General features: G+C 45.5%; 1 protein-coding gene across 4 annotated transcripts in view; it reads left to right on the forward strand.

Moving 5' to 3' along the window:
- The window catches only part of HERC3 (HECT and RLD domain containing E3 ubiquitin protein ligase 3), a 67,634-nt gene that overhangs the window by 36,453 nt on the left and 5,935 nt on the right, over positions 1–25,246 (forward strand). Inside the window, exons 11-23 of one of the 4 annotated variants that reach the window (XM_054989579.1) lie at positions 303–427; positions 4,713–4,775; positions 8,116–8,227; positions 9,053–9,242; positions 10,807–10,970; positions 11,562–11,675; positions 14,067–14,090; positions 14,183–14,272; positions 16,571–16,741; positions 17,478–17,621; positions 20,521–20,687; positions 21,482–21,548; positions 24,508–24,590. In XM_054989579.1, coding sequence (XP_054845554.1) covers positions 303–427; positions 4,713–4,775; positions 8,116–8,227; positions 9,053–9,242; positions 10,807–10,970; positions 11,562–11,675; positions 14,067–14,090; positions 14,183–14,272; positions 16,571–16,741; positions 17,478–17,621; positions 20,521–20,687; positions 21,482–21,548; positions 24,508–24,590 — 1,514 coding nt within the window. Of the gene's footprint in view, positions 1–302; positions 428–4,712; positions 4,776–8,115; positions 8,228–9,052; positions 9,243–10,806; positions 10,971–11,561; positions 11,676–14,066; positions 14,091–14,182; positions 14,273–16,570; positions 16,742–17,477; positions 17,622–20,520; positions 20,688–21,481; positions 21,549–24,507; positions 24,591–25,246 lie in introns of those variants that run through there. The other 3 variants (XM_054989581.1, XM_054989583.1, XM_054989582.1) reach the window with 3 other exon arrangements.

Raw genomic sequence — 25,246 nt, forward strand, 5'->3', positions numbered from 1 at the left:
GCCAACCTGGCCCTCCTTTCAGTTGAAATGTGTGGCAGGGCCTCTTCGATCTTGGAGAGGAAATTGTGTATATTGCCCTAGTTGTGTTCGGAGTTATAGCAAGTGGCAGGAAACCAGAGTTAAATGACTTCCATGTAGCAAAGGCACCCTTACACATTAGAAAGCCAGTACTGAAGCTTCCTGTTCAGTGAGAACGCATACCAAAGAGGCAAGAGAGCATTATGGAAGGAGTAGAATGATGGAGCTATTTGCTATTATCTTTTATCTCCCTTGTGAATATAGTGAAACACCTTTCATTACAGAATTCTGTGCCTGCTGATGATTTCCGAGCTGTAAACCAAAGTGATTACACCTGTTCGATTAACGATGAAATGATCGACATGTGGAGACACAAGTTGTCAGAGAAGAGCAACCCTAATTCAGTAAAGTATGTTTGTGGTTTAGTTGTCCTACGTTTTCAAAGAGTAGAAGTGACTGAGGATTGGGTCCCATGGATCTACTCGGCTAACGGCAGCCCCCTTTTACACACGATCCCTAGCAAGGAACGATCATGCGGCCTCTGCCTCCATACAATCTCCAGGTCATCTCTACAGTGAAATGTGCGGAGGAAGGGCCTGTGTATATGCTCCCTCCCTGTGACTGGGGATGCTGCTTTCTCAGCATTACATGCTTTTGGGAAAGTGCCGCCGATCGTGGAACAGATCCATAGGACCCAATTCCATATTATTGCCTTTCAATGGGTGGTGTGCCATTGAACCATTTTGTGTGAACTTCTACTGTATTTCCACAATGACCCTTGGTTCAGACAACAGTATCGTCCACAAGATCCAATACTAATAACATTCGATTTATATACCTCCCTTCAGGACAACATTTAATGCCCACTCAGAGCAGTTTACAAAGTATGTTTTTATTATCCCTACAGCAAACACCCTGTAAGGTGGGTGGGGCTGAGAGAGCTCCAGAGAGCCATGACTGGCCCAAGGTCACCTAGCTGGCTTCAAGTGGAGGAGTGGGGAATCAAACCCGGCTCTCCAGATTAGAGTCCTGTGCTCTTAACCACTACACCAAACTGACTCCTGTGAACCTGATTCACAGTACAATCCTAAGCAAAGTTATGCCAGTCTAAGCGTATTGACTTCAGTGGTCTTAGACAGGAGTAATTCTCTTTAGGATTGCACTGTCAGTAGTTGTCTCTAAACTCAGAGGGTGTACCTTGATGGGATAGTGTTATAATGTGTGTCAGGTCTTGCCAGGTATTTCCCCAAGCACTTCACTGCATCACTCACGTGTATGAATTAAAGATACTTAATTAAAGAAGAATACCAGTATCAAGATGGTCAGACAGGGTCATTGGCTGAAGTGACTCAAGGTAGCAAAGCAAGGTTAGTTATAGGACAAAGTCTATGCCCCCCAGTGGGAAAGAAAGTCTATTAGGATTTTGGGGTGCGGAGCCAGGGAAGAGGGGAGGAGGGAAAGGATGAGCTCTGCTCAATCTCTTAGGAGGTTGGTGCAGTCTCTGCTGAAACTTCAAGGCCACATTCTCAGGCCTGCCAGGAAATGGTAACCAAAACACCTGCAAGATAAACAGCTAGCAACCAGTCAGCAAAACAGGTTCCCTCTGCATGTTCTCAGAGGTCCACTACACACTGCAGCAAGAAATCCATAACCCATAGCTGATATGCTGGAGGTGTATCTGACAATGTGTATTGCTAGATGGAACTTTGGAAATTGGTTCCCTTTTACCATTGGGCACCTAATGCCATCCAAACTGCGGGCAGAGGATGCATGGCACTGCCCAGTTCCTAAAGGTTAGCACCTCAGGAGGGATAGAATTGCTTGCCGATATTTTTCTTTAGTGAATGCACAATTCAAACAATTGGCACAATGATTTGATGACATTTGCTACATTGTGGCAGTTGGTAGAGAACATACGGCACCTTCCATGGAAGGAAGATTTTGTTTCAAAATTCTATTCAGCAGTTGTTCAGTCTCTAGTTAATGTTCTGTTGTATTGAAGAATATTTTGGTAATTTCTGGTCAGCCTTTATTACAACCCACAAGCCATACAGAAGCATAAAAACGTCATTTAATTAAATACCTAAAGTAGTTTCGCTACATTTGTTGGATAGATCGCATAGGTGTAGTGGCCAGGTGGCTTTCAAGGAGATCTAAACAACAGTGCTGTATCATTATTTATTGGATTTACTTACTGCATTTATACCCTGCCTTTCTACCCAGCGGGGACCTGAAGTGGTTGACATTGTTCTCTCCTCCATTTTATCTTTTTTTTAATCTTTTTTTTTATTACCTACATCAACTAACAATACAGAGGGAAAGAAGGGGGGCAGGGGAAGGAAAGAAAAAAAAACAGCAACATATAACAACACTACACTACAAATAATGCTTTCCCTTCATACTGCCATTATTAAAAAATTAAAACTTTGTAAGATATTGATGGAGTGGTTGACCTTGCAAAATACAGATTACAATCCAAATTAAGTCTTCCTCCCCGCCCCCTGGGCCTCGGACGCAGTTCTCTCTGAGCAACTGCAACCGCAGTGCTCGTTCCCTCCCCCCCTTCACACTTCAAATCCTTTTCTTCTTGCTTGGTGTCTTGCTGAAATTCTTGATTTTTGTCCTCAAAATCCCTTAGTTGATCTTCTGATGTTATCTTGTAAGCTTGATCTTTGTAACTAAACCAGATACCTTCTGGAAATAGCCATTTATACTTTATACTTTATTCCACGTTCCCTCAGAAGGGCTGCAAACTTTTTATACTTAAATCTTCTTTTCCGAACTAAAAATGGAACGTCCTTCAGTATCTTAACTTTATTACCCAGAAAGTCCAGATCTGCATTGTATGAGTTGTATAGGATAGTGTCTCGGATCCTCTTAGATGAAAAATCGATGATGATCTCTCGAGGCAGCTGACGCTTCGTTGCATATTTTGAAGTAGCCCGACGGACTTCCAAAATGGCGCTTTTTACCTCTTCTTTAGTTGCCCTCGCGGGTGTCGCCAATAGTTCCGAGGCCAGACCCCATAAATCCTCATTTTCCTCCTCTTTCACATTCTGGAGGCGCAAAATTGTCTGTGTTCGTTCCACTTGTAGCCCGATGCGCTGGTTCTCCACCAGCTTTAACTCTATTCGTTGCCCTCACGAGTGACGCATTTTCCCGAGCAGACTTCTCTGCCCCCCCGCTACTTCCTTAATGGTTTTCACTTCGCTCTCAATTAAGCCCACCCTTTGATCTGTTTCATTCAGCTTGTCAACAAAGGGCTTTATGGCTTCGATAACCGACCTCTTCACCAAGTCCTCGAGCGACTCTCCTTTCCCCTGCAGGGCAGCCGAGATTGACTTGCCCAAAGCGGGACTCTGCTTTTTTGCTGCCATTTTAGGTGGGGGGGGGGACTGCCGACCAAATTCTGAAACTCAGCGAGGGGGAAGAACGAGCCTTCTTAGCTTCAGATCCCACCACTCCTTCGCGTGCGCTTGTAATAACAGAAGGGATTCGCTTACTTACAGGCTTCCGCCTAGTTCTGCTCTTTGCCGTTTTCCATGGCCCGGCAGCACTCAAGGTGCCGCGCACGTCTGCCGGCCTCCATAGGAACAAACGGGCAATTTACCCCCTGCATCAATTTCAGGGGGCTCTTCCCGCCGCGTTCCGGACCCTACCTCCCTCACTGGGAGTTCTGGGGGCTAATCTTCGCAGATCAGCCGCCCGGTCAGGCTGCTCGGGCGCTTCCTCTCGGACCTGCGGAGAGGAGCGTCCGACGTAGCCGAGAAAACGAAACCGAATCTCTCCTCCATTTTATCTTCACAGCAACCCTGTGAGGTAGGTTAGGTGGACGGTGTGCAAGTGGCCCAAGGTTAGCCAGCGAGCTTCCATGGCCAAGTAGAAATTCGAACCTAGGTGTCCCACATCGTAGATCCAACACTTTCACCACTACTGGTTCACTAAAAAATTCTGGTGCAGTTGTCTGACAGCCAGGCAAGCAGTGTCGTTTTAATGTCTTAGTGTAGCTGTTAAGGTGACTCAGATTCGAATTCTGCTCATCAGGAAGCTCATTGAAGGACCTTGGGCTAGCCAAATTCTGTCATCTTAACCACCTGACAGGGTTGTTGTGGGGATAAAATGGAGGGAGGAGACCTATGCATGCCACTCTAAGCTCCTTGGAGAGGGATGGGATAAACATGTAATAAGTGGTAATTGGTCTTTTAGGTTTTGAACATGAATACTTTTTGAGTATCAAAGGAAGTGGAATTTAAGTTTCTAGAAATAGTTCGGGTAACTTGAATGAGAGCTGGCCAAGAAATTCTTCTGGCCCCAATTTCTGTGTTGCTGCTGTTCTGAACTGTGGGTGTGCTGTAGAGAGTGGCTTGCCGTGTGGTGTTCTCAGCATCACTTGGAGAACTTTCTCCATTGGGCTCAAAGCGGATTATGTGATGGGGGAGGCAGTGGTCCATGTACCAAGCTGCTCTTCAGAGTTTGCATGAATCAATCATCACGTTCTCTTACGGCCTGCACGTGGCTGTTATGCTCCTTACCTGGGCACCATTTTCTCGTGCGTAATATTTTACCTAAAGAGAGACAGGATTGAGAGCAATCAAACTGTTTAGAGAAGAACAAGGTAAAGGCTAAATGGCGTGAAATGCTGTCTCGTGGTCTTGTAACCAGTGTCTTGGGTCTGTCTTTCCTATTGTTCTAAGCAGTGAGATCGTGCAGATCCTGTCCTCGGCTGCCTGCTGGAATGGGAGCTTCCTAGAAAAGAAGTAAGTGACCAGAATCTTTATGGGAAAAGCAGAAATCACATTTGTTCTCAGTCACTCATAGTGGGTGTGTCGATCAAGTCAATGCAAAGCAAAGACCAGCCAGTGCCAATGATAGATCTGCCAGAGCCAGTGTAGCGTAGCCATTAAAGTGTTGGACTAGGAACAGACCCCAGGTTTGAAATCCTGTGCTACCATGGAAGCTCACTGGGTGACTTCGAGCCAGTCACACTGTCTCAGAGCCAAGCTACAAGTGACGCCTGACACAGGTTGGACACTTGTCAGCTTCCCTCAAGTTTTGATGGGAAATGTAGGCCTCCTGGTCTTGCAGCTGTAATGGAGAGCCAAGCTGTAAAACCAGGACGCCTACATTTCCCATCAAAACTTGAGGGAAGCTGACAAGTGTCCAACCTGTGTAAGGCGTCAATTGTAGCTTGGCTCTCAGCCTAACCTACCTCATAGGGTTGTTTTGAGGATAAAACAAATGATGTTAAGCTGCTTTGGGTCCCCCTTGAGGAGAAAAATGGGATATAAATGAAAAAATAAAAGTAAATAATAATACAATAGATCTGGGACTTCCTGGCCAAAGAAGGGGCTCAGAACACTAGGAACATCCATACACGACGCTGCGTTATATTGAATACTCAGAATGGCAGTGGGTCTCCAGGGCTCTCATCTTTCTAAGTGGAGATGCTGGGGACTGAACTGCGACATTTTCCATGTAAAGCAGAAGGCCTTCCACTGATGCTGGGGACTGAACTGGGACCTTCTCTATGTAAAGCAGAAGGCCTTCCTCTGATGCTGGGGACTGAACTGGGACCTTCTCCATGTAAAGCAGAAGGCCTTCCACTGATGCTGGGGACTGAACTGGGACCTTTTCCATGTAAAGCAGAAGGCCTTCCACTGATGCTGGGGACTGAACTGGGACCTTTTCCATGTAAAGCAGAAGGCCTTCCACTGAGCCACAGCCTTTCTTGAAGTGAAATGCCCGAAGCGAAATGTCTCCTCTGCAAGTCCTGTTGAGATGAATAGCAGTTGCTAACGGGGGGGGGGGGGGGGGCAAACTTAATGGACTGGAGAGGGGTGCTCGCCGGCTTTCCTTTGGAAGGGTTTTAATGATCATCGCAGGCATTAGGAAAAGCTCCTCCCTGGCTGAACATAAGCCTTGTAAGCACAGGTTCTTTATAAGCAGATTCTGCACCATTGCATGATAGGAGCTTCAGGGAACATCAGAGCTTGGAGAAACTTTTCCAGCTCCGTTGCAGGGGTTGTTATGGCAATGGTAGTTATGCCTTCCCAGGCTATGTTTAGCGCTGTGTCTCCCAAGAGCTTTAGCAATAAACTGGCAAATGTGGGTTGCGACTAAATGTAGCTTCTTTCTCATGAGAGCCTTCACTGTTGACGCACCTTATATGACTACCTTGTTATAGTATGCCAGGTCCCAGTCAGAAAGTCTAGCTTGGCATGTGGGACTGTGATGTACACAGAGGAGTTGTGTATTACCTGCTTGATTTTTCACAAGCATTGCTTGGGAAGTGTATGATGCAACCTTTCAAGCATGTTTATGACCTACTGTTAAATTGTTTTGTTAGCAATATTGTAGGTCCTGTTGCCCATTCCAACTTACTGTGTCATCTTGCCTGGGTTTTCGTTCCATTCCATCAGCTAGAGAATCCACCTATGGCTCTAAAACAACCAACCTGTGCTTGGATGCAGCTGTTGTGGTTAACACTATGTAATTGAATCTGCTAGAGAACCCTGGATCAGCAGCTGCTTCATCCATGACATTTTTCCTAAATGAGATCACTGCCATGGAGGAGGAAAATGCCGGTCTTGTGAAATTTGCCTCTGGCTTCCCAACTCATATAATAATCTTTATGTACTAATAGCCAAGTGGCCAGGATCTGAGGATACTGAAATGCAGAGATTGGATCCATGAACGGACAAGATAGATCTTCCTACACACCTGAACAATGCCCCAGGCTCGCAGAAAAATCTGAAATCTAAAAAAAATACATTGGGGGATTAAAAAACCCCAAAATGATAAAAGTACTGCCTAAACAGATGCCTCAGTGGCTGTTGCTAGGCAACCCTCACAGTTTAACCAGTATTCCAGGGTTTGTTTCTGTCAGGAAAAAGAGGAGGAGGGGCAAGGTCTTTTCCGGGGCTGTTTTGGCCTTTGAGGAAGAACTCATTGGAGCCAGGCCCAGAAGCAACCACCAGGCAACATGATACCACATAACTTGCATAACTCACCCAGGCCTGGCTGCTTGCTACTGTTCAACAGCAGCCCCCATCCCAAAGCCAGTGTAGTGTAGTGGTTAGAGTTTCAGAGTAGGATCAGGGAGACCCAGGTTCAAATCCCCACTCTGCTGTGGGAGTTCACTGGGTGACTGAGATCCACTTGTAAACTCTCAGCCTCATCTTCTCCTCAGTATTATGAGGATAATATGGAGGCAAGGAAGATGATGTAAGCTGTTTGGGGTCCCTATTGTGAAGAAAGCCTGAATGAAGAGGAATGTGGAGGTGCATCCAAGAATGAGCCTTAGATGAATCCAGACTCTTGCATTCCCTCTGCCCCTCACACCCAGATTTCCTGATTTGTAACAAACCACAATTTCTTGTGAGGTCCTTGCTTGCAAACCGTGATCCTGTACCACAGGTTAATCCTGGTGTGGAGTCCTGGTTTGTAAGAAGACAAAACTGTAAGGAGTCCACACATGAGGGCAGTAAGGAAAGTGTGAGCCCAAAGAATTCTGAAGCTTGGGCCATCCAAGCCATGGTTTGTGTATGGTTGCCGCCTGAAACTAGTTCCGTGACTCCAAGGAGGCTTTGGTTATATTTTGCTCAAAAAACAGCCTTTCTGCACTGTGCCATGAGGGGAACGGCCATGGCTTTTTGCTTGGCATGCAGAAGGTCCCAGGTTCGATCCCCGGCACCTCCAGTTCAAAAGGACCAGGTGATAGGTGGTGTGAAAGACCTGGACCTGAGGCCCTGGTGAGCTGCTGCCAGTCTGAGTGGCCTGAATCAGTGTAAGGCGGTTTCATGAGTGCCTGTGCCAGGTGGCAAACCTCTTTTGAAACTGGTTTCAAAAGGATTCTGTGATGTGATGCTTGGGGGAGGGGGGGAGCGTTCCCCTGTTCCAAGCAAAAGAATTCAAAAATCTACTGGGATATGCAAGTCCTTTGCATGAACCTAAATCAGTTCTGCGCGTTCATACAGAGTTTGCTTGAGGCTGCCTGTAGGTTAGAACGTTATAGCAGAATCATTAACTTTCTGTTTCGAAATGCACCTCCTTTGTGCCACCTCATGCTTTTTTCTTTCATTCTTTCTCTTTGTTTAGAATAGATGAACATTTTAAAACGAGTCCCAAAGTTCCAGGGATTGACTTGAATTCCACCAGAGTGATGTTTGATAAGCTGATGACGTCTCAGCATTCCATCTTGCTCGACCAGGTACTTCTCCTGCTTCTTTAAATCCTGTGTGCTGGAAAAGTTTCAGAGCCACCATCTGCGTGTTAGCATGAATTAAACTATCCACTCCTACTTTATTGGGGGCTAGCTTTATTTAAAATTGTGCAGTCTTTGCATTCATGTTTAAAGGCGTGTCTATATGATCCTTCTGAAATTTCTGTCTAAAATCCAGCCACTGCCTGTTCTGTGCATATCAGGACCAAGACAGTATGATCAGCAGAGAAGGTTTAGGTTGGTTGACAGGGCTTAATTATCATGAATACCGATCCAGGACCTCCTGGGAGGTGGGAGGAGCAGTTGCAGAGGAAAACCAGCTGACGCGGGTTCCTGCCCAAATCTTCCTGTTGCCTATCATGTGCCTCCAGCCATGATTTTCATAGGAGAAGCAGCCTGTAGGCTTTAAAGACAAGAGCCTGTATCTTACCACTTCATTAAGCAAAGTTGGAAGCCTTTCTCCATTTTAAGGGGCCTTCCTCCAACTCGTGACTCTTCCTGCAAAGGAAGAGCTACTAACATTGGAGGAAGTTCCTCCAGCCTCCGCCCCAAAAGTTGACAATATGGATATTCAGTCTTCTGTAGTTTTCCCAAAGCTCTGGGAGGTTCTTCAATGCCGAAATGTGTGGAGCAGACATTTTTAACATGAGTCCTGCTCCAGAGACCCGTTGAAACAATCCGGTGTCTGTTTCTTTCATTTGGGTTGACATTGTGGTGCTGAAATGGAACCGGATAGAGCCGCTGGGGGAACAGTTGGTTTACGAAAGCGAACTGCCGTCTACCTCATTGCCATCTTTTTCCCCACCTCTTTAGATCTTAAAGAGCTTCGAAAGCTTTTTGATCCCTCAGCTGTCCAGCTCTCCACCAGATGTTGAAGCCATGAGGATCTATTTGATTCTCCCCGAATTCCCACCATTTCAAGATTCCAAGTACTACGTAACATTGACCCTTCCCTTGGCAATGGCCATATTGCGCCTGGACAGAAACCCCAGCAAAGTCTTAGGTGGGCGATGTCAAGCTGTTGCGGTGTGTTTTATTGTTTATGCCCTGCTTAGTGTGTTTTTGTCCCACTCTTTCTCCAGGGCAGGGTGATTCATTCCCCCACCCCTCACTTTCATTGTATCCTCACAACCATCCTGTGAGGGAGGTCAGGTGGGAGAGGTCACCCAGTGAACTCAGTCGCAAGTAGAGTCTTGAGCCTGGTTCTCCCAGATATCTTTCCTGTCACTTTCCTGGCTCTCCTGCACTGCGGTCTTGCATTGTTTGGAGTTGAAAGTTGCGATCGAAAGAGCTTTATAAGTCAGTCGTTTCAGAGGGTAACCTTGGACCAGTCACGTGCTTTCAGCCTAGCCTACATCACAGGGTTGTCGAGAGGGTAAAATGGAGGAGAAGATAACGATGGAAGCCACTTAGGGTCCCAATTGAGGAAGGAAGGCGCCCATTTAAATGAAGTAAATACATAAATACAGGCTGCTCTGTCACATTCTCTAGCCTAGTTAAGCCAGATCAGCATTGTCTGTAATAATTCTTTTTAAAAAAGTAGTGTGGTGGTTAGTGTTTCAGACTGTGCCCTAAGAGCTAAACTACGAGAGACAAATTAAACGAGGACGCTCATGTGAAGGGAGTCGCAGTGTTAGCTGGGAAGCGGAGTTTTAGGACAGATCGGAAGGCTCTGTCAGTTTCCCCTCTCTACAGAGCCAGCAAAGATCTCTCCTCAGAGGGTTTGTTTATTTCCTCTTTGCCTCCTAGAAGGGGGGGTGAAACTGACAGCGCCTTTGGGAGGGGAAGAGGAAATTAACAAACCCTCTGAGGAGCAGCTTTGCAGGCTCTGTAGAGAGGGGAAATTGACAAAGCCTTCTGATCTGTCTTTTAAAACGCAGCTTCCCGGCTAACATTGTGATTCCCTTCACGTGCGCGTCCTCATGTAATGTGTCTCTTGTACCTTAGATCTCAGAGACGCAAATTGAAATCCCCACTCAAAATGCATTTTCTCTCACCTTAACCTACCACACAGTGTTGTTAAGAGGATGAAACAAGGGCATGGAGAACTGTGCTTATCACATTGGATTCTTTGAAGGAGCAGTGGGGTAAAAATGTAACTGAGAATAAAAATCTGGCTGGTTATGTTCTGGGCTTCTCTTTTTGAACCCCTTTGTGTGGGAGAATGATGATGAACAGAAGACATGTGACCAGGACACCGAGATGGATGGGAAGGTTGGGGGATCCTGCAACATTTCATTGGGCAAGGAGCCTCCTGCCTCGAAATGCCACTTCCCCCTGTGGTTTGCATAGGGGAATACGACTTCTTTCCTGCTTTGGGGATCCTTTGTGATGTCAGCAGCCAGTTCTCCAATCCCCACTCTCAACTCAGGCATATTTGCATGCCTAGCAGCTAACATGCCTCAGAGGCCTGGAAACAAATAGCGAACTTGATCCCGTTGAAGATGGTTGGGATTTCATTCATGACAGTTTGAGCCAAAGTAGCAGTTGTGTTTTTTATTGCTATCTCTTTCAGTGGGATCATAAATGCTATGGAAACTTAAGATGTTTTCCTTTTGCTTTTTTAGATAACTGGTGGTCTCAGGTGTGCCCGACATACTTCTTGAGGCTGGTCGATCTCTATAAAGGTGCTGTGGTTTACCTTTTGAATGGAAAAAAAACATTGTTGATCCCAGTCCTGTACAGTAGCTACATCACAGCTGCCCTACGACTTCTGGAGAAACTTCATAAAGTAAGGGAACAGATCGTATGCTTGTGCACCTGCATGTATGGTCTTTTGTGTGTGCTTTTAATGTTATCTGTGATGGGGGATAGAGTCTTCCGTCCATTCCGTTGCATCAGAGACCATGTGCATTGAACACAAGCTGCAGAAATGCAAACTGTTTGAGTTCATTTTTGGTGGAGAGAGTCCGTGGTTCAGGGAGGCATGTGTTGGGATTTTGGTGTATAGGTCTCAGTGGATGAATACCGGTGCAGTTGTGGCAGGTGTGGTACAGGAAATGGCAGGTTGTTGAAATCCTGATTTTTCCCTACTACATGCACCTTCCGCACCGTCAGTGGAAGGCTTGTGTCAGTCGGCAATATTGCTGAACTCAGGATGATAATTTCCCTGTTCTTCATCATCCATCTTTGTTGCATTAGCAAAAAGCCTTGGCAAAATGCAAGAAAAAATTAAAGGTCAATTTCTGGTCCTAGGCTTGTTAGATTTGAGATATCAGTGGTTGGGTCTTACCTGGCTTCGTACTGTTCTGTAGGAAGGAAATGTTCATCGTTCCTCTCCAAACCACTAATGTTCTTCTGTTTTGATTTTTCTCTAAATCAGGTAAATCAGAAAGTCGGACATGTAGAATATGACAAGTTTTATATCCCAGAGATTTCCAGTCTGGTGGACATTCAAGAAGACTACCTGATGTGGTTCTTGCATCAAGCTGGGATGGTAAGAGGGCTTCATCGTCTGACTGGGGGTGGAGGTGGAATTGGGGGAAGAAATAGCCTAAGAGCACAACCAAGGTGGCTCCCTGCACTCTACATGCTATACCAATCACATGCAGGTTTTGCAGTGAGAATAAACTTTGCAAATGATCAGGAAGTAGCTTTAATTCCGTCTTGTGAATGCAGAAGGTTTAGGGGTATTGGGTGTGTGTCAGTGCAGGAGAGAGAGGAAGGGGGGTGGAAACCCAGGGAAATGGATTACAGCCGTAGAAAAGAAGCAAAATGGCAGATCACAGACTGGAGGGAGGAGAAACTGGGTGGGCATTGTGTTGGCCTCTACCAAGAGAAGCATTGCTCGAGGCAGTGGGTAGCTTTAAGGAGAGCCCATGCGATGTCTTGTTTAAGGTGTTAGATGAGGATCTGGGAGATCCCACTTTGCCCTGAAGATCTCTGGGCCAGTCGCATGCTGTTGGCATAACCTACCTCATAGGGTTGTTGCGAGGATAAAATGGGCTACAGGAGAACTATGTAAACTGCCTCGAGCTCCTTGGAGAGACCGCTGGTTATAAATGCACCAGATAGAGAAGAGAGGTAACTGGCCTTGGGAGGAGGCAAGCTTATCTAGTAGGAGAGTGTCTAAGATGCTAGGCCAAAGGAACAAAGTGATCCAAGGGGCCTGGAGAAATTGGGGTGTTAGAGAAATGGAATCTTAGGAAAAGAATGTGTCTGTGCAGAGGATGAAAAGGCAAAGAGGAAACTATTCAAACTGCCAAGATGCAAGACAGCCAGTTTGGTGTAGTGGTTAAGAGTGCGGGACTCTAATCTGGAGAACCGGGTTTGATTCCTCACTCCTCCACTTGAAGCCAGCTGGGTGACCTTGGGTTAGTCACAGCTCTCTCAGAGCTCTCTCAGCTCCACCCACCTCACAGGGTGATTGTTGTGGGGATAATAATAACATACTTTGTAAACTGCTCTGAGTGGGCATTAAGTTGTCCTGAAGGGCGGTATATAGATAAAATATTGCTGTTGTTGGTTGTTGGGGGTTTTCCGGGCTGTATTGCCGTGGTCTTGGCATTGTAGTTCCTGACGTTTCGCCAGCAGCTGTGGCTGGCATCTTCAGAGGTGTAGCACCAAAAGATAGAGATCTCTCAGTGTCACAGTGTGAAAAAGATGTAGGTCATTTGTATCTACTCAGGAGGGGTGGGGTTGAGCTGAGTCATTCTGTAAGAGTTTCCAGGGTGTGGAATGCTAATGGCGGGAGGCTTCACTGAATCCTGAGGAGGTTCTTTTGCATATGGATTGGTGCTTGATGTGCTAATCTTCTCTGCAGGGCTATTGTCGGGTGTGGAGTGTTTTGTTGGCCTGGTGTTTTTCAGAACTGGAGTCCATGCTCTGTTCATTCTTAAGGTTTCTTCTTTCCTGTTGAAGTTTTGCTTATGCTTGTGAATTTCAATGGCTTCCCTGTGCAGTCTGACAAAGTAGTTGGAAGTGTTGTCCAGTATTTTGGTGTCCTGGAATAAGATACTGTGCCCTGTTTGAGTTAGGCTATGTTCAGCCACTGCTGATTTTTCAGGCTGTCCAAGTCTGCAGTGTCTTTCATGTTCTTTTATTCTTGTCTGGATGCTACGCTTTGTGGTCCCGATGTAAACTTGTCCACAGCTGCAGGGTATACGGTATACTCCTGCAGAGGTGAGGGGGTCTCTGCTGTCTTTTGCTGATCGTAGCATCTGTTGTATTTTTCGGGTGGGTCTGAATACTGCTTGAACAGTATTCAACAGGACAAAACTTCAACAGGAAAGAAGAAACCTTAAGAATGAACAGAGCATGGACTCCAGTTCTGAAAAACACCAGGCCAACAAAACACTCCACACCCGACAATAGCCCTGCAGAGAAGATTAGCACATCAAGCACCAATCCATATGCAAAAGAACCTCCTCAGGATTCAGTGAAGCCTCCCGCCATTAGCATTCCACACCCTGGGAAACTCTTACAGAATGACTCAGCTCAACCCCACCCCTCCTGAGTAGATACAAATGACCTACATCTTTTTCACACTGTGACACTGAGAGATCTCTATCTTTTGGTGCTACACCTCTGAAGATGCCAGCCACAGCTGCTGGCGAAACGTCAGGAACTACAATGCCAAGACCACGGCAATACAGCCCGGAAAACCCCCAACAACCATCGTTCTCCGGCCGTGAAAGCCTTCGACAATACATTGCTGTTGTTGTTGTAATTATTATTATTAAATACAGAAGGGTATTATATGGATGGGAAAAAACCTTTCCTATCGGGCACTCTCTTTTTTGAGAGTATGGCTGCAGCTAATGAAGTACACCTCCCTAAAGTGATCAAAAGATCATGTGTTTCTTGTTCTTTCTCCTCCCCTTTACAGAAAGTGCGGCCATCTATCATGCAGGTAAAAAAATTCCAGCTAACTCTTGCCAAAGTAGCGCTCAGCAGAAGCCTGGCTGGCACCGTTTAAACTGAACTGCTCCCCCTCCTTTCCAGGATTCCGTGACCCTGTGCTCTTACCCTTTCATCTTTGATGCCCAAGCCAAGACAAAGATGCTGCAAACGGACGCTGAGCTGCAGATGCAGGTATCTGGCTCTCCCTCCTTCTTTGTCCCTGGCCCCGGATTCTCTTGCACTGTCATGTTTTTTTCACAGCTTGTGTGTCTTTCGTGACCCAGAGCTACGTATGCAATCTAGCAGTAATAAATAGCCTGAAGGTATAGTCGGGGGAATAGTTGGGGTAATAAAAATACAAGCTGTGTTCTATTATTTGTTTGCAGGCACCAATGAGCGTAGTAAAATGTCCTCATATTCCACTGGAACTGTCAAGTATTTGCAGTAGGGAGATGATAATCTCTGGGGAGGAATGCAAAGTCTGTGTCATGCATTGGATCCAAATATGGAAGTTTAAAACAGATCACAGCCCAGCTGTGTTTGCTGAAAGATCTTCAGCAAGGCACTCTGTTTCAGCCGTATCATCTGTGAAATGGGTGTAATACTGCCAGCCTGTCATACACGTCTGATATAAGGATCACTGTGTTTGTTTATGTGCAGTGCGTTCAGCTCTTAGGAAAAGCACCATATTTATCGAATAGCTGATTTGGGCAGCGATTAGTTCAATATCGACAAGCATTTCTCTTGCTCAGTATTGCTTGGGCTGGATGAATATGAACATGTAGAAGAAGCAACTCTGTGAAGCACGGAGACATTTCTGCAATGCGGAGAACAAAATTTCTTCCTCCAGGCTGATCTCTCCTCTCTCCCTTTCCTTTAATGGTAGCTTTTGATTCTGCTGCTCTCCCTGATAGGGACCCAATGCTGCTTACAAAAGAGATCCTATGTAGCTTGCAAAAATAACTATTTTAACTGAACAACAACCAAGCAAGCAAAAATGCAAACAAAACAGACTGTTTCAGTGCTTCATTCCTTCTGTAGTCGTCGTAAAACTGTTTTGGATGATTTTTCTCTTTTTTGGTTCACTTGCATCATCACCTCTTTCTTGCTTACCTGGGAGCAGGTAGATACCCCTTCCTTGCCTGGGATTTTGCAGCTTTCGTGATGGCAGTTTGGGAGAGCAAGTCTCAAGTGTTGCCAGTAGATGGCACTAACACAAAGGCTAGGTACCGAGGGGGTGTAACTTTTTTTTACTGAGAAAAATCCTCCCACAAGTCTGCATACAGAAACGGCTATAGAAGAATGAGATTGCAGTCTGGATTTTACAGGAAATATCTCCATATAGTATTCTGGAGCCCTCATGGGTTTGGGTGCTGGAGTCTTCCAACACAAGACTACATGGGAAAACACATGATATCCCGCCTTTCTATTTTGTAGTGATACGATTATTTTGAGGGAGTAGATGGGCACTTCTCTGGTTCTGGTCAGAGAGCCAGTTTGGTGTAGTGGTTAAGAGTGCTGGGACTCTGGAGAACCGAGTTTGATTCCCCACTTCTTTGCTTGAAGCCAGCTAGGTGACCCTGGATCAGTCACAGCTCTCTCAGAGCTCTCTCAGGCCCACCCACCTCACAGGGTGATTGTTGTGGGATAATAATAACATACTTTGTAAACCACTCTGAGTGGGTGTTAAGTTGTCCTGAAGGGCAGTATATAAATCAATGTTTATCATTATTATCATTATTATTATCATCATTATTACTATTACTATAACAACCACCACCACCAGGGCAGAAGGAGTGAAGAGAGTACTCTGATCTGTAACTAGTTTTATGGGATGCACTGCCAGGGTCAGCCCAGCTTTTCAGTGAAGTCGATTGTTAGCAAGGCTTGTTTTTGCAACCATCAGTCTCTTGACCTGCTGTTTTTACTTCTGGGTTTTTAGGGGGCAGATGTTACAACTAAGGGGACATGTTCAGCCCTGGGTTCTCTGGTCCACTGGCCACTGCAGATATAATGCTGCTTAATCTTAATCTTCCAACCGTACTGACCTGGATAATCCAGGCAAGCCTGATCTCGCCAGATCTCGGAAGCTTAGCAAGGTTGGTCTTGGTTAGTAATTGCATGGGAGACTTCTACAGAAGACCTCTGTTAGCCTCTTGCCTTGAAAACCCCAATAAGGGTCACCATAAATCAGCTGTGACTTGGCAGCACTTCCTCCACCACTGATCTTCTGACCATGATTAAGATGCTAGACTAGACTTTTTAAAAAAGAACCTCATTTCTGTCATTCGTGGGTAATACTTTTGTCCCCCGGTTTTGTGTCTGACGGTTAATGGCCACCCTCTTTTTTCCTTTCTCCTTTTTTGGAATTGCCCATGGGAAGAGAAGGAGGGAACACTCTTTGAAGGAGGAAAGGCTGGCAGGCAGAGGAAAAGCAAAACTGGCCGAATCCCCCTTGTTTATGGTTGTTCCGTCTCTGTTGCTCTGTAGGTGGCCATTAGTGGAGCAAATCTGCAGAATGTTTTCATGCTTCTTACCCTGGAGCCGCTCCTGGCACGAAGTCCTTTCCTTGTCCTTCACGTCCGTAGGGGCAACTTGGTTGGTGATGCTTTGAGGGAGCTGAGCATCCATTCCGACATCGACTTGAAAAAGCCTTTGAAGGTAAGATCCCATCAGGTCCGCATTTTCCAAGGCATCTTTATGGGAGCTGTATTTGTGGCTCCGTTAAGAAGATGTCATGATAAACAGTGGCTTACAAACCAGCTTAATCAGAAAACCTGCTTGATTGTGATAACTGACTGCCATTGGTTAACAGAGCAAGATGGTTTGTGGGTGTTAAACCGAGATTTTCAACTAGAGTTTGCAGACAGTTTCTTAACCACAGTTTGTACTGACTGGTTTGTTGCAACATCTGAAGGGGGATTTCAGCATTGATGTCCCTGAGTCTGTCTAGTCCACCACTCTAACCACTGCACCTCACTGACTGTCTCCCCCAGGTGTAGCTCACCCACTGTGCAGTGCTAGTTCTCTAAATGATTATTGCCCAAGTACAGATGACCCTATTGCAGAACAAAAATTATTCCTATTCTTTTCCTCTTTAAGAGTCAAAACAGACATAGCAGAGTCCACAAACCTGTATAAAATTTTATTGTGATTTGGATCAGAGGGTGCATGAAAAGGGAAAAGGGGATTTAACTCTGCAGTCCGCACTCTGGTTTTTGCCATTGGAACCAGACTTTCTCTGCTTATATTAACCATTTATATTTAATAAGCTGGAGATCCATGATCTACATTGCATCTGCTTTGGCCCTAAGCCCTTCCCTTCATGCAGGAGTGTACTCAAGCTAAGACATTGTCACGGTTGAAGGCAATACAATTTTTTGTTATGCTGCATCAGGTGATCTTTGATGGTGAGGAGGCTGTTGATGCTGGTGGAGTCACAAAGGAATTCTTCCTTCTGCTGCTGAAAGAGCTCCTGAACCCCATCTATGGGATGTTCACCTGTTACTCGGAATCGAACCTGCTGTGGTTCTCAGATACCGTAAGTCATCTGCTTATTTATGTCTTAGAGGCTGCCTGCTGCTCTATGTTCTACCATCAACATAGAGCTACCATCATGGGATGCTGAGAGTTATCTTTCTGATAATATTTTCCATGCATCAGGTAAAAACAGGGAGGGCATATGTTATCAGTGGCTTCTTCCAAGGTCCAAAGCTCAACTGAAGACAAAGGCATCTTGCACTTCAGTTTCATATTTGAAGTATTCAAGAACATAGCAATCAACCATGTTGATTTTTTTTTATTATTTGCTTGTTGCTTAGAAGACAGGATACTGGAACTAAGGCAAAAACCACAAGTGAGAGTGAACTTCTAATTCAGCACCCTGTCCTGATTGTGTGTGCATAGAATTTCTTTTTGTAACACATAAGGCACAACAATGATGTTTGAGTTATAAAGTCCATATTGGAGCATCTTCTAGAAACACCAGCTGATCTTATGGTACCCAAGAGCCCCGTGATATGAAAGGTTTCCTTTTGTAATGTTGGCTGCATAGAGGCAAAGAGCCAGTGCGGTGTACTGGTTTGAGCATTAGACTAGGATCTGGGAGACCCAGGTTCGATTCCTCACTGTGTCATGGAACCTTGCTGAGTAACCTTGGGCCAGTCACACACACACACCCTAATCTACCTCACACAGTTGTTGTGAGTATAAAATGGAGGTGAGGAGAAGGATGTAAATTACTTTGGGTCTCCATTGGGGAGAAAGGTGAGGTATAGATGAAGTAAATAATTACATAAAATGGGAAAGGAGAATGTCATACTTAACTCTGGCTGTGCAAGTTGAAAATCAGAATTGAACTGTAATCCCCGTAGTGTCTTTCATTAGGACCAGCTACAATGATAGAAGCATTTGAGTTCAACAGAACTCCTGCTCAAGCTGGATGTTACAAAATAAAAAAGATTTGAAGGGAAGTGGAGAGAAAAAGAAATGTTTCAGGCCAGGAGCTGAAAGGCCTACTCTTGCCAGCCTTTCTGGCCTTCAGCTAAGTAGAGAAAGGAGTAGAAATCTGTTTGAACATATGATCTCATTTTGTTTACTTCCTGGTTCCACGTCTGACACGCCAATCAGTACACCGTGTTGACTCTCATTGTGCTTTATGCCATTGGTCTGTCTGACCCAATACCGTGGACTCTGAGGCTTTCAGGTTTGGAAGGACTGCCTGTTTTCTGAGATCTTTTAAACTGGAGATGCTAGGAACTGGAACTGGGGCCTTAGTAATGCAAGCCATGTTTTCTGCAACACCTAGAGTTCTCGAAATCTGGAGTTGTTATGAGCCTGGGCCTAGTGAGGCCTAGAGGCTCTGGGGAAGCCTGCACTAAAGTTACTGCAAGGCCTACATTTCCCAGGTTCCCTTTGGCCCCTGTGATTGGGTAAGAGGGGATTCTGAGGGGAAAATTGCACCAATAGGAAAGGAGGGAGATGGGCGGGGTGTGTGTGTTCACCTCTAGGGAGCAGAGCTGAGGAGAGGCTGCTGCAGACGGAGGGATCCCTCATCCGGAAGGGGTGAGGCAGTTGGAAGACAGTCACCGGGAGACAGTCAAGATCAGTCTAGTTAGACGCGTTAGGGTATTTTAGTTTTGTTTGTTCACCAACCTTTATTATTCTCTTTAATATACCAAGTTTAAGAACCAGTTATTAATAACCCTTTTAAATAAAGTTCTTTATTATTCTGCCTGGGTCCTCATGCCTCATTTGGTCATGTAATAAAGCAAACCTACTGGGAAAGAGTCAACAAAAGGTGTTAGTTGGGTGCTCTGGGCCCTTCTTTAGGAAACCTGTACCAGAGTGGTGGCAGCCTACAGACAGCTTCCCTGGGCTCCAGCAGCTGTGACAGGAGCGCTGTAAGATTTTGAAGTAAATGGATCCAGAGGAGTTAGCCGTGTTAGTCTGTAGCTGCAAAATAGAAAAAGAGTCCAGTAGCACCTTTAAGACTAACCAACTTTACTGTAGCATAAGCTTTCGAGAACCAGGTAAATGGATTAACTGTACCTTGCCAGTTGTTAGGTGGCATTCCCTTGTATCAACATGCATGATTCCAGTGCTGATCATAGTTCATAGTGCCAAATTACATGGTCGAGTGTTTAAAGTGTTGGATCTGGGTTCCCTGTAGCAGTTGCAGGGAATAGCTTTTTAAGAGCCCAGCTGGGCTTGGAACGCTGTCATGGGAGAGGGAGGGCTCCTGCACCTCCCACAAGCTGTTTTCCCGTGCTGAAACAGCACCGAGAGTAGTTATTTCCTCATTTTTACTACTCCACGTCCACGTGGAGCAGTAAAAACAGGGACATAGCTCCCCTCCACCCCAGTGCTGTTTCTGCACAGGGAAATGGCTGGGAGAGGAGACAGGAGCCCTTCCCCCCCCCTCCATCAGCATCCCAAGTCCATTTGAGGTCTCTCTTATTTTTTTAAAAGCAATTTCCTGTGGCTTCTTTGTGGCTGCAGGGAATCTGAGTTGAGTCTGGGGAACCGGGACCCAACTCCATAAAAACCTGAATGTCTGGTTTGGGCCATAGTTCTAGATCTAGGCATGTCTGAACTGGACCATCTTGGAGCTCTAATACTGCAGAAAGAATTTCTGCATGTCCTCTTTTACATGGCGTGAGTTCTTGTATTTGGCCATTGGTCATCGAGGGTGCATGAATGGAATACAAAGATACACATGTGTTGCGCACGTATTTGTGAACCATTCCTCAATGTGCAGTATTTCTGCACTTTCCTGGCTTCTTGATACGTTCACTGATTTTAAACAGTGATTTAAGAATATTTTATGCTGCTTTTCTGCAATTTCCAAGTGGCTTATAATAATAAAAACAGATATAATTTAACTTAAAAAAAGCAACTACTCATCCTGCTAACAGCTCTTTTCCTTTGTGTGACTGAAGTGTTTTGTAGAGCACAACTGGTTTCATCTCATCGGCATTGTCTGTGGGTTAGCGATATACAACTTCACCGTGGTGGATCTTCACTTCCCATTGGCTCTGTACAAGAAACTCCTGAATGTGAAGCCCTCTTTAGAAGACTTGAAGGAGCTGTCTCCCATGGAAGGAAGGTAAGAAGAAGCTTTAGAAAGATGCTTTCCTCTACGTTTTTGCTTGACAAAGCAAATGGAGAATTGCAGTAGTGTTTTTAAAAACTTGAGAGGGCGTTGCTGTTTTATGAGAAACACATCCTTTTCTTTTTCCATCCTTTCAGGGGCCAGAATCTTGTCATCATGAGAAAGCAAGATTCTCTGGAAAAGTCAATAATGCTAGGAAAAGTGGAAGGCAGTAGGAAAGAAGGAAGACCTAAAACGAGATGGCTTGATTCAATAAAAGAAGTCATACCCTCTAGTTTGGTGTAGTGGTTAAGAGGGTGGGACGCTAATCTGGAGAACCGGGTTTGATTCCCCATTCCTCCACTTGAAGCCAGCTAGGTGACCTTGGGTCAGTCTCAGCTGCTAGGAGTTCTCTCAGCCCCACCCACCTCACAGGGTGATTGTTGTGGGGATAATAATAGCATACTTTGTAAACTACTCTGAGTGGCCATTAAGTTGACCTGAAGGGCAGTATGTAAATCGAATGTTGTTATTATTATTTGCGGGATCTGAGCAAGTCTGTTAATGATAGGACATTTTGGAAGTCATTCCTTCATAAGGTCGCCACATGTCGGAGGTGACTTGACAACACATAACACATACACACACAAGGGCCAGAGAAGGTTCTGGATCCTGTTATCTGAAAGCCGATACTGGGTCTATTTTTTGAGGAGGAGAGTTTTTATTTTAATGTACAGGCAACATCTATGTCTCAAATGGCTGACTCTCTCTCTCTCTGTCTCTCTCTCTCTCATTTGCCTCACTTGCAGGAGTCTTCAGCAGCTTTTAGATTACCCTGGGGAAGATGTTGAAGAGGCATTCTGCCTGTGTTTTACAGTAAGATCAATGAATATGTATTCAGTGTGTCTGTGCAGGCCATTTGAGGCCCCTTGGGAGGCAACACATTTTGGCTCTGAGTCAGAACCGGGTCTTGTTCCTCAGCGATGCACCACAGATACGATCATCCAGAGAAAGTTTAGCTTCATCAGAAAGTCATGCTGGTTTCAAAGAGAGCTAAGCTCCTTTAATTGTTATCTGGTTAGTACCCAGTTGGCTGCAGCCGTTTGGTGTGGATGCAGGAAACTCCAATACAAGTTCCCCGCACACACCATGCAAGGCTTATTTGGGCAGAGGGGAACAGGCTGGAATGGGCAGAACTGCCCCCTGTTGAAGTGAATAGGGCAGCCCAAATTCTTGGGAGTTTTATGTGCATGTGAGATAGTTCCCAGGGCTCTGAGTCCGGTCCTTTTGTGTTTCATAACAAGTTATTAACAATGAAACATTCTGTTCTTAGCCCTGCTTATTTGACGGTGTCCGGAGAGATCAGAATTGGACACAGAGCCAGTTTGGTGTAGTGGTTAAGAGCGGCAGGACTCTAATCTGGAGAGCCGGGTTTGATTCCCCACTCCTCCGCTTGAAGCCAGCTGGGTGACCTTGGGCTAGTCACGGCTCTCTGGAGCTTTCTCAGCCCCAACCACCTCACAGGGTGTTTGTTGTGGGGATAATAATGACATACTTGGTAAACCGCTCTGAGTGGGCATTAAGTTGTCCTGAAGGGCAGTATATAAACTGAACGTTGTTATTATTATTCATATTATATTTAAGGCTCTGCCTGTCAACGCTGTTCTAAATCCATTGACAGGCAATGGCTTAGAAGGGTATAACTCTGTTTAGGTCTGCACTGTTAGTCGCTTTGTCTTGTGCTGAGAGACTCCTGAAGGGGGCATTAACTTCTTCCTGCCCACTGTGGGCAAAAACAGCTTTTATGCAGAGGTCTCCCTCTGTACCTTAGCCATTCACCTCCAGTACAGGATCCAAGCGAGTGTAGCCCAAGTATGGAACCTGTAATTGTGGGTTCCCAGATTCCTGCTGCTTCAAGTGCCCACTGACACAATTGCAGAATTGCCATTCATAGAATGAAGGCTTTAAAAAATGTTACCAGACTTCCATCATTAGAAACCAGAGAGATGGCAGGGGGTCATATTTTATTCATAGGAAGTCAGTCTTTGCCTCCAGGATTTTTGACCAAGGCATTCTGCATATTAATTTCTGAAACCTCTGGGTAAAGGCATATGCACTATTTTATTAAGCCCGCAAGCATTTCAAACAGGTTTGTAAAACATTAGGTTAAATCTTCTGATATCCAGTCTAAAAATAAAATCCTTTTTAAAAACCAGTCCTGATTCTTAAGCAGATAAGGTTTATGACTGAGGCAAGGGGAAGAGGTTGGAATGGGACCCCTAGAGGGGAAGGCGTGTAGCACCGTGCCAGTTTTTTTGTATATATAAGAATCCCAAGTTTGATCCCAAAACCACCCCTTAAAAGGGCACCAGAGGTGGGAAAGGTTTCCTGTTTCTACTTAGGATTGTGCTAGATGAAGCAATGATTGGGCTTGGTCTAAGGTGCAATATTTTGCGCTGCACAGAATCCATTACAGGGCGCTAAATCCAACACAGCCTTTAAGATTCAAGCGGTATTTGGCCGTGACTTTTTTGGCCATGGCTGCCATCCCAAACGTAGTGCTACGTTGCTAGGCAGGCTATGATCGCAAGGTTTGCTGGCAGCCTGGCTGGCTTCTTAGAGCCAGGGAAGATCAGCGGCTACGGAAACTGAGCCTGCAAATCCCTAATTTAAACGGCACCTGGGCCCTGAACACACACAGTGGTGTTCTAGCAGAGATACACCTGTTGAAGCCCATTGATTCCAGTGGACTTCCAAGGGCTGTAATTCTGCTTAGGACTGCCCTGGAAGTGTGGCCTGAGGCACGCTCTGTACAGCAGTATGAGGATGATGACTCTACTAGCCTATCTTACAGGTTTGTTGTAAGGGTCACTGAAATGCTATATGTGAAATGCTTTGAATGCTTGCTGTATGGATCACTTCCTTGGGACTGAAGGAAAGACCTGGCATTTTTCAAAGAATTAGCAGCTTACCTCTCCAAAAATAAGTTGGGATGAGGGTAGTGCTTCTGTGATACCTTCAGGCTGCCATGGGACATGTGTAAGCAGGGGAGGAGGCAAACAGTGTTAAGGTTAGGCTGGGAGGACACATGCTTGGGGGCACTTAGCCTTATCCCCCACCCCCCGATCCTTTACAATGCAAGAGAAGATCGTCTAAAAGGGGGTGGGTTGAGATTTGAACTTGAAGAATGGGCATCTTCACAGGCCTGGGTTTTCAGATTCCAGTTGTCTCCACCCCCAGTAGGGTAGAGTGTAAGGGGAGTGTCTCTTTCGCTGTTTAAAGGACAGAGGAGTAAACCTTGCACCTTGTTTTTCCCCATAAAATGCAACTTGAGAGCTTGGTGCCATGCAGGGAAGGAGGAAGGGGTTAAGCCTTTGCATCTACAGTCATTCCCTGTTTTTTAAAAAGGAAAAAAAGTTTTTAAAGGGTGTCTTTTCTCCTTTAAATGCAAATAGCAGCGCCGGTTTCAAAGAGTGAAAGTGAGTGGAGGTTGAAGGGTTAAACGCCCTCTGCATGGCCCGGGACAAATTGAGTCTGCAGTTTGCAGTCAAGGCTCATGTTCTGTCTGTACAGTGTAGACTCCCTTAAAAGTAATGCTACAGAGGCAGACAGCATCCTTGTTGGGATGCAGGTTTGGATATTGATGTTAATGTGGTTAAAAAAAATAGGCCTAAGCATTATCATATATCTTATTCTTCTTGTATTTCCTGTCCTGCTTGGCTAGCCTGGACAATTGAGCATGCGGAACGAGGTGGCCGAGTGTTTTTGTTTCCATCTGAATCTTGCAGAATAAAGCAGTTGCTGTTCATCATTTTGTTTTGGTGGGGAAAAATAGATTTGCAGAGAGAGCTATGGAGTGGCAGAGCAGAAGAACCTGGTGCCTGATGGAGACAAGATTGCCGTGCACAAAGATAACAGGTGGGCTCCTTTCTGGGCTGATTGCTTTGTGCTGACTGCAGGAGCCGCAGGGGCCTCTTTGCCTCCATTGACGCTCCTTCTTACAAACAGAAGGGGAATGCAAGTGGGAGACATTAAAAGGCAGAAAACATTGTGGTGTAGGAGCCACAAGGGATTGCATGTGAAGGGGAAAAAAAAATAAGAATTTGACAGAGATGAGAAATGTAATAAGAAAAGGGTCCTGCAACCTGCTGTTGCTTCTCATTTCCTGACATTTGCCTTCGTTTAGGGAGGGAAATGAAAACCCACCGTCTTGCTCGTTACTCGGCGTGCTTTTTACTGTGCTATTTGCAGGAGGTTTTACCTTGGCAAACATCATGTGGGACTTGGGTGTTTGAAATCGAAGCATCTGAAAGTGTAGTTGAAAGAGGAGGGGAAGCCGTGGGCATTTTTCAGCTCATCTGAAATCAGAATTGTTCAAGCTCTGTGGGAACAAGTCGGGGGGGGGAGTGGAGAATACCCAAATTCTACATTGCAGACAGCCCACATTGTTCTGCAAGGAGAGCTAAATGGTGGAATTAGAAGAGATCGTGGAATGTAAAGGAGTCTGCAGAAATTCGCTTGTTTTAAGGAATCAAGCCAGCCCTGCACAGCTTGCAACCCACTAAACAAAACAC

The sequence above is a fragment of the Eublepharis macularius genome, chromosome 10 (assembly GCF_028583425.1).
Source record: "Eublepharis macularius isolate TG4126 chromosome 10, MPM_Emac_v1.0, whole genome shotgun sequence".
NCBI classification, from domain to species: Eukaryota; Metazoa; Chordata; class Lepidosauria; order Squamata; family Eublepharidae; genus Eublepharis; species Eublepharis macularius.